The 12,427-nt window shown below is 36.6% G+C and overlaps 1 protein-coding gene across 1 annotated transcript; it reads right to left on the bottom strand.

Annotated features, from left to right (window-relative positions):
* Positions 1-647: 647 nt before the first annotated feature.
* LOC125677400 (uncharacterized) lies at positions 648-9,103 on the bottom strand. The gene is made up of 12 exons (XM_048915442.2): positions 8,878-9,103; positions 8,122-8,262; positions 6,435-6,514; positions 6,091-6,162; positions 5,847-5,940; positions 5,590-5,733; positions 5,165-5,238; positions 4,998-5,069; positions 4,599-4,782; positions 3,671-3,771; positions 2,631-2,730; positions 648-895 (listed from the first exon to the last, which is right to left on the bottom strand). Exons 1-12 carry the CDS (start codon positions 8,903-8,905, stop codon positions 663-665), a joined length of 1,323 nt encoding a protein of 440 aa, XP_048771399.2. The 5' UTR covers positions 8,906-9,103; the 3' UTR covers positions 648-662.
* Between the last annotated feature and the right edge of the window lie 3,324 nt (positions 9,104-12,427).

Raw genomic sequence — 12,427 nt, 5'->3', positions numbered from 1 at the left:
TTTTCCACAGCAACCGTTGAGACACAGAATGTTTACTCTGCATGTCTTCATATATTATTATTATGAAGAGTGATGGGGAGTTCATTAAAATCCAAGATAATCAATGTGCCATCTTGCATGGTTCTTACACGGACTGCTTCTTAAATTAATAGATAGAGGCACAGTTATTTACTGTAATTTTTCTCAAAATATCACGTCTTCGTATCTTTGAAAAAGAATGGCAATGAATACATTTACTGATGACGTTTACTTTATTAGAGATCAAGTGATGCAATTTGGAAAATGACGTCAAACATGAAAAATGTTATTCATAAATTATATTATGGTTTCAACATTGGTTGGCAGGAGATACTTACTCCACCTAGGCACCTGATCCCACATCTGGAATGTCCAGAGGTCCGTGTTTGTCCAACTCTTTATTTTGTATTCTTTATAGGAATTATAAGATTGATCACTGTTTGTTATCTTCGCCTTGGCATTATGTAACTTACATAGTTAGTTTGGATTAGACTGTTACCCCCCCTCCCCTAAAGCAATGGATTTCTGCAACCTATGATACTGAAGCGGTTTGGGTAAAACTTGCACCTGTATGTTCATTTTCAAACCCCCTAAACAGTGACATCTCAATACAAACAACAACAATACCCTCCTTCTGATATAATTTACTGAACTCTAGTTTGGCACAAAGGATAATTTGTAGAAGTGCAGCTAACGCCATGTAATTTGTCGTGGTGGGCCACGGCGCAATTATACAAATGCAGTGTCTTGGAAGTGTCGAACATTGATGACGGAACAAACTCTAGGGTGGTTTCCCAGATAAACTGACCAGAGTGGGCGGGGTTTATAGCATCAACGTACACATCCGGTAAATTATGACGATGAATTGCAGGTAAATCTGAAGCATGAAGAAATTAGATTTTCAGTTGTCGAAATATTCAGGTATTTGATAGACATAATTTAAGCGTTTGTTTCTTTTATCGTGTATAGAAGTCCCAGTAATGGCCATTTACCTAGCTGATGATATTAAATGTATAACTGCGTTAAGTCACAGACTATGTATACACAGATATAGAAGAAGTAGTAATGGCATCATGGAATACATCAGCAAATGCCATTTAGGTTACTCCTTCGTATCATGATGCCAGAAATTAACAGAACACTTCATTACTACGAATGTGGGATAAGAAAATCCCTCTGAGGGGACAAGATGTTTTAGTATGTGACGAGGCTTTGCCGAGTCCTAGACAACGAATCTTTTTCCAGAGTTGGGATTTCACTAACCTACACTGTACATAAGTAAATATTGAGGAATTAATTTTCTCACATTTTATCCCCAGTTTAGTGCATTCATTCATGAGCGTTGAGAAAATTTAAAATCATTAAATTCCTCATTTGAACTTCAATACAAAATCTAATTAGACAGTCCGAAAATGAATTAATATTAATGTGTATACTAAAAATCCAAGATTGTCCTCCAAAAACCTATAAAATCAAATTTCGAAGAAAACAATACGATTTTCCACCATTTATAATAGCAATTCATGGAAATATGACGTCATATTCAATGATGAATAGAAATGTAAGACAAGAAAATTTCACATGGCTGTCTCACATTGGTATTGTCGGTCTCACGCTGGTAATTATTTGAGGAATTCCTATCCCTGTTAATGCGTCATAATATCAGAGATAAAATATACATGTAGGACTTGTCCCTATTAATGCGTCACGATATAAAAAATACAAGACATGTCCCTGTTAATGCGTCACGATATCAAAGATAAAATACCAGACTTGTCCCTATTAATGCGTCACGATATCAAAGATAAAATACCAGACTTGTCCCTGTTAATGTGTCACGATATAAAAAATACAGGACATGTCCTGTTAAAGCGTCATGATTTGAGAAATACATAACTTGTCCTTATTAATGCATCATGATTTCAGAGATAAAATACAGGATTTGCTCATGTTAATACATCATGATATTAGAGATAAAATACAGGATTTGCTCATGTTAATACATCATGATATCAGAGATAAAATACAGGATTTGCTCATGTTAATACATCATGACATCGGAGATAAAATACAGGATTTGCTCATGTTAATACATCATGATATCAGAGATAAAATACAGGATTTGCTCATGTTAATACATCATGATATCAGAGATAAAATACAGGATTTGCTTATGTTAATACATCATGATTTCAGAGATAAAATACAGGATTTGCTCATGTTAATACATCATGATTTCAGAGATAAAATACAGGATTTGCTCATGTTAATACATCATGATATCAGAGATAAGTTTCTGGACTTGTCATTGGTGGTTCAGTGGGAAGATCATTCGGTTCGTGACACGGAGGTCGCGAGTTCGAGCTCCGCATATTCCATGGCTCCTTCGCCATACATTCGACATTTGGAGGCACGAGTCGTATATCTATCAGCCGGGACCTTGAAAATCTGGGCTTCGTGTCGTGATAGGCGTTGCCATGGTGAAGATCACTCATTGCTACTAGCCTGACCACCAAAAATTTGTTACTTGACCTAAAGCTGTGACGTCTCTACACGAGTGAAACATTCTCGAATAGGACGTAAAAGAATATGCAGATAAACAAAAAACTTACGCTCTATATTATCATCATGACTAACGACACTCAAAGTATGTCTCAGATCCGTAACGTCACGGAAAACGGCTAAATGGCTGCAATGGGACTCACAAAATAGCTGAAATATTCAAAAAATTAGATACCTATTTAAATAATTGAGTCAATTCATAAGGCGAAAATCTATGTTTTCATGAGACTATTATACATGATTCAATGGCCCCAAAATGGGCGTCTGAGACTGTTTATTCAGTTTTCATGAACTGGCCTTTTTGCGTTAATACATGTATCAACATCTACGTGTACATCTGCCAGTGCATCCATGACAGGAGTGAGTGTAATAAACGGTTCAGTCAGTAAGTATTAACTGCACATTTTTTATTTAAATTCATGTCAGATGTTTTATGTGTTTTTCAAGCCGTGGGTAATAACATGACGTCACAATCCATTGAATCGTAACGGATACGTTCTAGGGAACAAACGTCATAATTTTCTTCTTTGTGAGTAATTCTACCATGGTTTTGCACAGATCAAAAGAATGCCGTGGTCATCATTTTGCGATACCTTCATACGTAATAACTGATTATGAGAAAATTGATACACATATCGCCACGCGCATGTCGATTTCACGTCGTCGATCTGACTAGACGTTGTGCATTGCTTTGAATTATATTAGACATACGCCATATTAAGTTGACCTCAACCGATTCTCCTATGGGGTTTATAGTCAGCTGTGTTTACGTGACACGGCAGAATAGAAATGATGTTCTTGTTTCATGGATTCCACCTCTGGTGTGTCCAGTATTCGTGTTTGTCCTACTCCTAATTTTGTATTCTTTGTGGGAATCATGAGATAGATCACTGTTCGTTATCTTCGCCTTTTCATCAATTACATTCGAAAAATAAACTATTACTTAAATTTAATCAAAATAAAATAAATGTTTACAGTCCTGTAAATCATAATAATGATATTTATTTGATAGAAGTAAGGAATATGGGTCCTCTGATTCACAAAATATTAAAATAAATAGTTTGACTTTCGTCTTCTGTTAATTTCATACCTTAGCTTCAAGCCATGTCATCATTGTGGCTCCCAGGAAGTAGCATTCCCCATTATACTTTGCGGCAGGAGAAAATGGACATCCATGAGTGGTTACACAGGCTTAACATAAAGTGAGTGAAACTTTGAGACCTTCGCTACAGACGACAAGAGATACAACACTAGTAATACATAGTAATTCCTAACCAACTATTCAATTCCATGTTCATTTATTATATTATTTGCAAAATTCATGAAGTGGCTACCAAAAAAAAAAAAAAAAAAAAAAAAAAAAACCACACCAAACAACAACAACAACAAACCTCACAGAATGTTCTCCAAAATTGTCACATTAATTTTGTAACCAACAAACTTTAAAACAAAATGATGAAAACGAAAACCAAATTTATGTTTGTATATAAGTAATATGAATTTAACGTATACATGTAGCATATAACGCATTCTCATGGTTTCTCAATTACATGCAAGTCCAAAATATGGGTGCAATTTGTATAAAGTTATATTGGAAGGGGTAATATATATCAAGTTTTGAACATCATAGACAATTTTCAAGCCCCTATTTTTTAAAGGAATTTTATGCTTTCATTTATTACAACTAAACTATATATTTATCAACCAATGTACATGAATGATGTATGGATGTCCATAAGAAACATTACCAGATGTATGGATGTCCATAAGAAATATTACCAGATGTATGGATGTCCATAAGAAATATTATCAGATGCGTGGATGTCATAAGAAATATTATCAGATGTATGGATGTCCATAAGAAATATTACCAGGTGCATGGAGAAAAGATTTCCTTAAATATAGGTGTGGTTGGTGATATACTGCATTATTAGATTCACGAATCACAAAAGTTAACAACTGTCAGCCCAATGCTTTGGACGACTAAACATAGGGTTAATGAGTTCGCTGATCCTTACATCGTGATGTGGTTGTGGATATGGTTGGCACAGTAGTCGGAGGTGGTTTTGTAGATATGGATGCTGGGGTCAGTTTGTGATGGTTACACAGGTCGCCATGACAACAACCCCCGGTCATCGATACCTCTATGTTGGACCTTCGTCCGAACACATTGCCTACTTGAGTTGAGATTTTATCACAAATCTTTAGAGATAAAAAGAGGCAGTGAGAGAGACAAGAAAGGATACAAGGATATGAAAAGTAGACAAGATAATATAAAATAACATTTAACATATAAGAGAATTCAATTTTTATGTAGAATTTGTTGGCATTAATGTTGTTGAGTTGACACACATTATTGACTATTGAAATGCATTGCTTTATTTAGTAAAACTACAAACCCGTTGCTTATTTCATACCTGTTGATGAACGCAACCCATTCTGTAACCATGTTCAAGATCAAAGTTCAAAGTTTCTAGAGTGAAACAAACCTGCAATGTATGATATTGAACATATAAGTCATATTTAATTTGCTCAAAAGATGCGATCTAACACTGGACACATTCAAATTTGAAACTTCGATTACCTCGCCAGCTTTGCATATTCTGGAATGATTGCAGCGTTCTGTTGTCATCACGTGGTCACAATCATAACACTCAGCTTTAATTATATGGGTATTCAATCATAAATTTATGTGAGGATGATGACACTTACATATATATGTTTTTTACTATAGTAGACGATATACCGGCATCATTGGATGCTTGTACTTGTAGTATGCTATTTTTGAACTGAAATCAAATGAGTGTGCATTTCGTAGGTAGTCAAAATTTCAATATAAGCTATTCACTGATACCACATGACAGAATTCTCATTTCATTTTAAATTAACATTTCGCTTCTCACGTTGATTTGTTGTAACATACAAACAAATAATGAGATTTTCTGTTGAGTTTAAAATATCAATGATTCAGGATTTTAAAAAGAATTCGCAAAAACGTCAGTAACCCACTACATCGCCCACAGAGTCGAGGACAGATAGCGTTGGCGACACAGTCATTCTGACAGATGTCTGTGTTGGAGGTGAACAGGAGAGTGCAGGCTAGATTATCTAAATCAGCACAGGTCGGCGACAACGTCTGTCGTCTGGTGACTACTGCAATAGGAGAACTGGTATTCAATAATGACAATGGCGATTAAACAGAATCTGTTTTGAAGCAGGAAACTTGACTATCTTTGTTTGAAAACTAAATTGCTCCCCCTGATTACCTGAATTTCGTTCGTTTTCCACCTTTGCTTGACGTTTAGATATGACTTGATTATTGCACATATCTGTTGAACAGCAATTTGTCCCACTGCAAACCTAAAGGAGGCAATATTTGACGCAGAAATGCATTACATGTAACCAATGGAAAATAAATTTCAATAATCACACATTTATTTACATTTTATGCTAACGACTAACAACTTACAAGTGTCTGTTAAGAACTTCATAATTAGAATTTCAAGTTACCGAAGATGGAGCGCATCCCAGTTTGTAAACAAGACGGAAGTCATCTGTATAAGACTTCACTGAGATACATTTCTGGAAGGAAAAGATCATCACTGTTATTTTGTGAAAATCTATTGGTCAGTCAAAAGAATCTAGCACACAAGTCTTTACATTTGTCACCCTATATCACGTGATGTAAAAGTACCAATTATTCCGTACGGCATTGTGTATATCACTACTGATCAGATATTGTTTAAGGAAGACGAATAAACTTAGTTCATACTGTCTAAATTGACTATGAAAACTTGCAGTTCAAAGTAACTGTACTCCTTCTAAACTCCTAGATCATATACATGTATACTCACGTGATCATTTGAAGGACACTCTGCCGAAATGTTGCAAGTCTCTGGTTTAACGATATCATGACATGTGTAGCACTTCAGGGCTAAAATGTAGAATATATTTTTGGATAGCATAAATTTTCAACACAGTGCAATTTCTCAAAGCTAACAAATACGGTGGACATCACAATCATTGAAATTCTTGGGTTATGTACATGTGGTTATTCAGAATTCCTCAGAAGCGTATTTAATAAATCTTATCTTATTGGAAAAAAAGCGAATGAACTTTTTTTTTCGGAATAGCGATAGCAGAAAAATATACATATGGAAAAAGTATTACAAAACCAAAGTTGCTCCTTTATATAATCAATTTTGAATTCAGTAACGCACTTCAGTATGTACCTTTCTTTACAATGTACCTGTATTTCATTGTCTATTGTCCACTCTGCTGGCCGAGAATCGCCCTTGTGAATATTGTACTCACTTCCGATAGAATGGCGAGTTTTGTACATAGTGCTTTCACTCTTTATCTAACCTGTACATTTTGACAAATTAGGTTTACTTTTCTTGCACATCGAAATTATGGGTCCTCAGCAAGTCTTAAATGCAATCCGATGTCAGATTAATGGAATTGGGAAGCAGGTATGTCATTGAGACTAACTGGTCAGCGAATGGTCAACCATCGGTAGATGTCAAAAATCGTGCAAGATCTGGAAACCCGTAAAAATCTGTTCGTGAGGATAATGCACTCAGAAGGATGGTTAGACAAAACGGTTTTACCAATAGCTCAGTTGTAAAATGGGAATGGTTGCCACATCGTTTGCTTTCAACGAGAACATTGCAGAATCGCTGGGTTGGACGAGAGCCGCTGTTTGCTACATACCACAGATGGACGAATGCTTGTATGGCGGCAACCTAGAACGGCATATGCTGACTTGTAGAGACGTTTGGTGATAGATCGGTTATGTTAGGGGACTGTTTCCTATGACTGTAACCTGGATCATATCATAGTTAGAGGTCAACCTTGATGTATAAAATTACCAAAGGGACATTCTTCTGCAAGCAAGCGTTCTGCCTCATTTTGACAATCGCCTTCTTCGACTGGGCCAATGTTCATTGATGGCAATGCCAAACCACATCGTGTTTGTTCTGTGCAGGATATGTTGCGTAGAGAGTAAGTTGTGAAACAACCATGGCCTGCTCAAAGTCCAGATTTGAACCCTAATGATCACATTTATGACACCATTGGTCGCCGAGTTCGTCAAAGGACACCGTCAATTCACACGGGCACTGCATCATGGGTGGCAGGCTCTACCACTTCAAATTCAATGTTTGGTAAGAGGTAAAAGAAAACGTCTTGGGTCCGTTATTCGTGTGAACAGGAATTACATTAGGAGTTACAATATGTTAACCTTATTTAACTCTATTTCATGCATGATAGACATTTGAAGCAATAGATATAGGCATAGCTATTTACTGTGACTTTTCCTCAAATACACGACTTCTTATCTTAAAAGAATGACAATACATTTACTGATAGCGGCCATTTACTGATCTATAGATCACGTGATGTTATCAAAACTTAATGTCAAACATGAAAACTGTTATTCATCTTATAGTGTGAAATTAATCATCATACTTAGGCAAAGAAAAGAAAATCTGGTTTTGCGATATATTTTTTCATGTGTATATATCATAATTCTATACTCACGACAGAGTCCGCAGTGCCGCTTGCAAATAGATGCTAGACAGGTATCATTGCACATATCTGGACGCGAAGAAGCCAGTCTGACACAGGCTGCAGAATCTAGATCATCACATGCTAAGATCCCAGTAACACACACACACGCTGCTATAATAGATACGTGGTACACTATAAAGAACGGGCCGGCAGAGAAGGTACAATGTACAGTGTACAAGTTTTAAGTCGTGTGTAGTTCACTCGCCTTACTTATTGTGGTACTCGAATTTTCTGTGGATATCAGTTTTCTTATTTAGAAGTACTGATTTACTTTGTGTCTACTATTTTGCTGATCTTCATTTTACATTAACGTGATCACAACTGCCTTCAAATAATGTGTACTCTCATACAAATCCAGTCCCGTCGGGATCCGGGTGAGAATAGATCCTCATTGCTTGTCGTAAGAGACGACTAAATGGGACTGTCTTTTGGATGAAACCACAAAAACCAAGGCCCCGTATCATTGCAGGTGTGGTACGATAAAACCCCTCCCTGCTCAAAGGCCGTAAGCGTCGAGCATAGGCCTAAATTTTTCAACCCTTCACCGGCAGTGGTGACGTCTCCATATGAGTGAAAAACTCTCGAGTGGGACGTTAAACAACATACAACCAACCAACCATACAAATCTAGAATACAGCCGTCAGAATCACATTTCGTAATAACAAATTAACAATCATCTTAAGAGTCAAAAGGTTAAAGCTAAAGATCTTAAAGTGAAATATTTACCAAATACTGTTATCCAAATCGGTGCCATATTTTCATAATATGAGACACAAAGTACACAAGTGGAGATAAGATAAAGTCTGAGTTAACCTATTGGTAGAGGCAAATGCGAGGGTTGTTCAGTAAAATCGTGAACAAGTTATCTAAATAAAAAAAAAAAGATCGACGCTGTGTTCTAAAATTTTCAAAACCATTCAGTACACTAGTCTTCAATATGCATAGCAAATTTCAGCAATAAAATATATGATTATGACATTTCCTGTTATATGTTGTATAGCCTCACGGCGCACCGATCTTATCGCCCGAGGATCTGTTCTGATAATTATGGTAAAAAAGGTGAATCAGTCTTAGAACGATCCAGGAATTTCACCGATGCATCATATTATAATTCTTGTATTTACGACCACCCAGTAAATTCAATCATGCTGGGAAGCGCTAGGTTTGCTCTTAAAGTTTTTGGTACTTTGACGTCCCTTCGAGAATTTTTCACTTATATTGAGACCTGACCAGCTGTCGAAAATGCCGAGCGTTTGGCGAAGGAGCAATTACCACCTACCGTATATTTTTGCGGTTCTTATCTGCAAAAAATGGACAACTGCAGAAAATACCCGCTATACGCTATGTTTACGTTTTATATGTAGGCTTGAGCAGGGCTCACGACCTCCCGGTTAAGGAGAACTCTCTACAACTGACTACCGGGACCGGTTTGAATGTAATTTGATTTTTATTTGCATTTGACAATTCGATCAGTAAAGGTTTTTTTTCTAATTTATTGTATTATGTATACAAGATCACATTTATTTTCTCAAACATACCCATAAGAACCATAATTTTTATGTATGATACATATACTTCACAATAGAGTTGTGTAAGCTGGTTTTTAAGATATGCCATTGTAAACCTACTTTAACCATTCGTGTTATGCTAAATGTTCACAGAATCTGGCTTGCGGATACGAAACATGTCCACTAGTTCAAAGTCTGGATTTCTTCCTAAAACATGAATGACACAAAATATATAAAAGCAAATTTATTGAAGATTTACTGTGGCTGGTAATTATAATTACAACTGAAACAAGTCACAGCTAACACAGTGTTAACGTACTACACATATTACAGACAAGTAGTTTGTTTCACCAGTCAGATAGCACATCACAATTTCACACAAAATACCATTACACTGGCGCACACAACATTCGAAGTGGGAGAGTGGATGATATTGCCGCAGTGTGAATCCGAACCAGGGGAGATAACCGGATACCGACATAACAATGTAAAACGGGCAAACCGGAGGTCCTGTGGTATGCAAAGGCACCGGAAGTCCAAATGTGTGGATGACATAAAGGGCTTGGAATGGTTTTGGACCTATCTGATGCCCCCGTTCCTCCGGGGGATTGCTGCTGGGTAATAGTTCTACATGTAGTACTTCCCTGTACTGTCCGAGGCACTCCAGACACAGTCTCCCCTCTGTTTAAGGAGTGATTGCATGGGTCATTGAATTTTGTGTGTGGATTTTTACATATTTTGTAGTTGACAGTGTTTGTAACTCATTATGAATGTATCATATATGGTTTTCATGGGAATTGTGACGCTACGGTTGTCAGAGTAACCCCTCTTGTTGACTTTCTGTAATAAATGGTACAGGTGTTTCAGATGGTGTTTAAAAATGATACAATAAGAATAAGTGATACAAATTTGATATCAAATTGAAGTTAACGCCTTGATTAATTTTTAATTTGTATTGATATATCCGTCTATTTTCATATGAAGTAGAAGCAGGGCTGCTTATGAGCAATTTCGCAATTTTTAGAAGGCAATTATTCACCAAAGCAGACATATTTTCACCCCCTGAGAAATAAATGACCGATGAATTTTTAAAAATTTTTAAATATGTTTTAACATATGTTAGTAGAATTTTTTCCCGAAAGTATCAATATTGGTTTTCAGGTTTACTGTGGTGCTATGAGCACTTTAGTTACCCCCTCCCCCTTCTTACATAAATGTTGCAGGTGATAATTACAATAAATATGCATCTTACATGTATTTATTATAACTCATATTAAAACTATAAAAATGTTTTGATGTTTATTATTGAATTTATTCCACATAGAATGATAGTACTCTAGCTTTGGGGATGTTTTTATTACTTTCTGTTTGGAATTACTTGTACATTATATTCATGCTTTGAAAGTGTACATGTATGTCAAAAACGCATTCGATGTAAACTGTGCATTGTGACGTCGAATTACCTGCAACGTGTTTATTTATTTTTTCTCCTTTCAAACCAAGCGATTATCAAACAACAAAACTTTCTTATTTTTTATATTATAAGAAATAACTGAACTAATTGAGAAAAAGATATTAACAGCAAGTTCTGCTTTTAAAAATACACAGTTTTGATTTCTCTTTTAACATCCACGTTACATAGTAGACTCCCTCGATTTCCTTAGTCTTAGCTGACGATCTCGAAGTAGACGATGGGAATATTTGTTTTAAATCTATGTATAGTGTACTTAGGAAAAATGTGATTAAAGTTTTAAATATTTTTTGCTCAAAATGACGCGTTTACATATCTCGTATTTCAACAGGGAGGGATCCCGTGGGGATCCGAGTTAGAATAGGTCCTCAGTACCCCCTTGCTTGTCGCAATAGACGACTAAATGGGGCGGTCCTTCGGATGAGACCGCAAAACCCGAGGTCCCGTGTCACGGCAGGTGTGGCACGATAAAGATCCCTCCCTGCTCAATTGCCATAAACGCCGAGCATAGGCCTAAATTTTGCAGCCCTTCACCGGCAGTGGTGACGTCTCCATATGAGTGAAATATTCTCGAGAGGGACGTTAAACAATATTCAATCAATCAACAGGAAGGGGGGTTATATGTATCATGGAGACTTAGGGCCTAAACTATGACTATTGTTTAAAAAATAATTAAAACATAATGATTTTTTCATTTGTATTTTTACTTGTATATTTCTAAACATATTTTCACTTTACCCTGTGTGTGGTTGTAGCTGACAGGTCTTTGTTTCCATCGTCTGTCATTATAACTGATGCTTAAACGCCAATCGGAACCCTCGCCCTTTACTTCATAAAAAGGAACGGAGTAAAGGGCGAGGTGTTCCGATTGGCTTAAACGCTTGACGTATTCCGGAATCGGAAACGAAAATAGTTTATTTTTAGATACTACAGGAATAAACCACGTGATGCCTTGCAATCACTACCTTAAAAGAGGTGGAGAGAGAAACCAAGCCCTGCTGAGGCTAGTAATTCTCCAATCCATATTTTACTTTGTATCGTAGACACATTTACTGACTTAGATTGGCGACCAACTTCGCAAACTGACAGCCCTCCGTCGTAAAAGACAGATGGGGGAGGAACAACAGGCCAGAAGAGATCCAAATATTCCTTTATCTCCCCTGGTCCGCAGCACACCGACAATGCGACAGAGAAAGTGGTAAGAGGAATGGCAAGGTTTTGGCTGCTGGTCTCTATGTTGATGATGCCGGAAAGGAAGTACAAGGATGATGATATTAGGTAACTTGATATGGGATTG

Source organism: Ostrea edulis, chromosome 3 (genome assembly GCF_947568905.1).
Source record: "Ostrea edulis chromosome 3, xbOstEdul1.1, whole genome shotgun sequence".
Lineage (NCBI taxonomy): Eukaryota > Metazoa > Mollusca > Bivalvia > Ostreida > Ostreidae > Ostrea > Ostrea edulis.
This window is presented reverse-complemented; position numbering and strand designations above follow the sequence as displayed.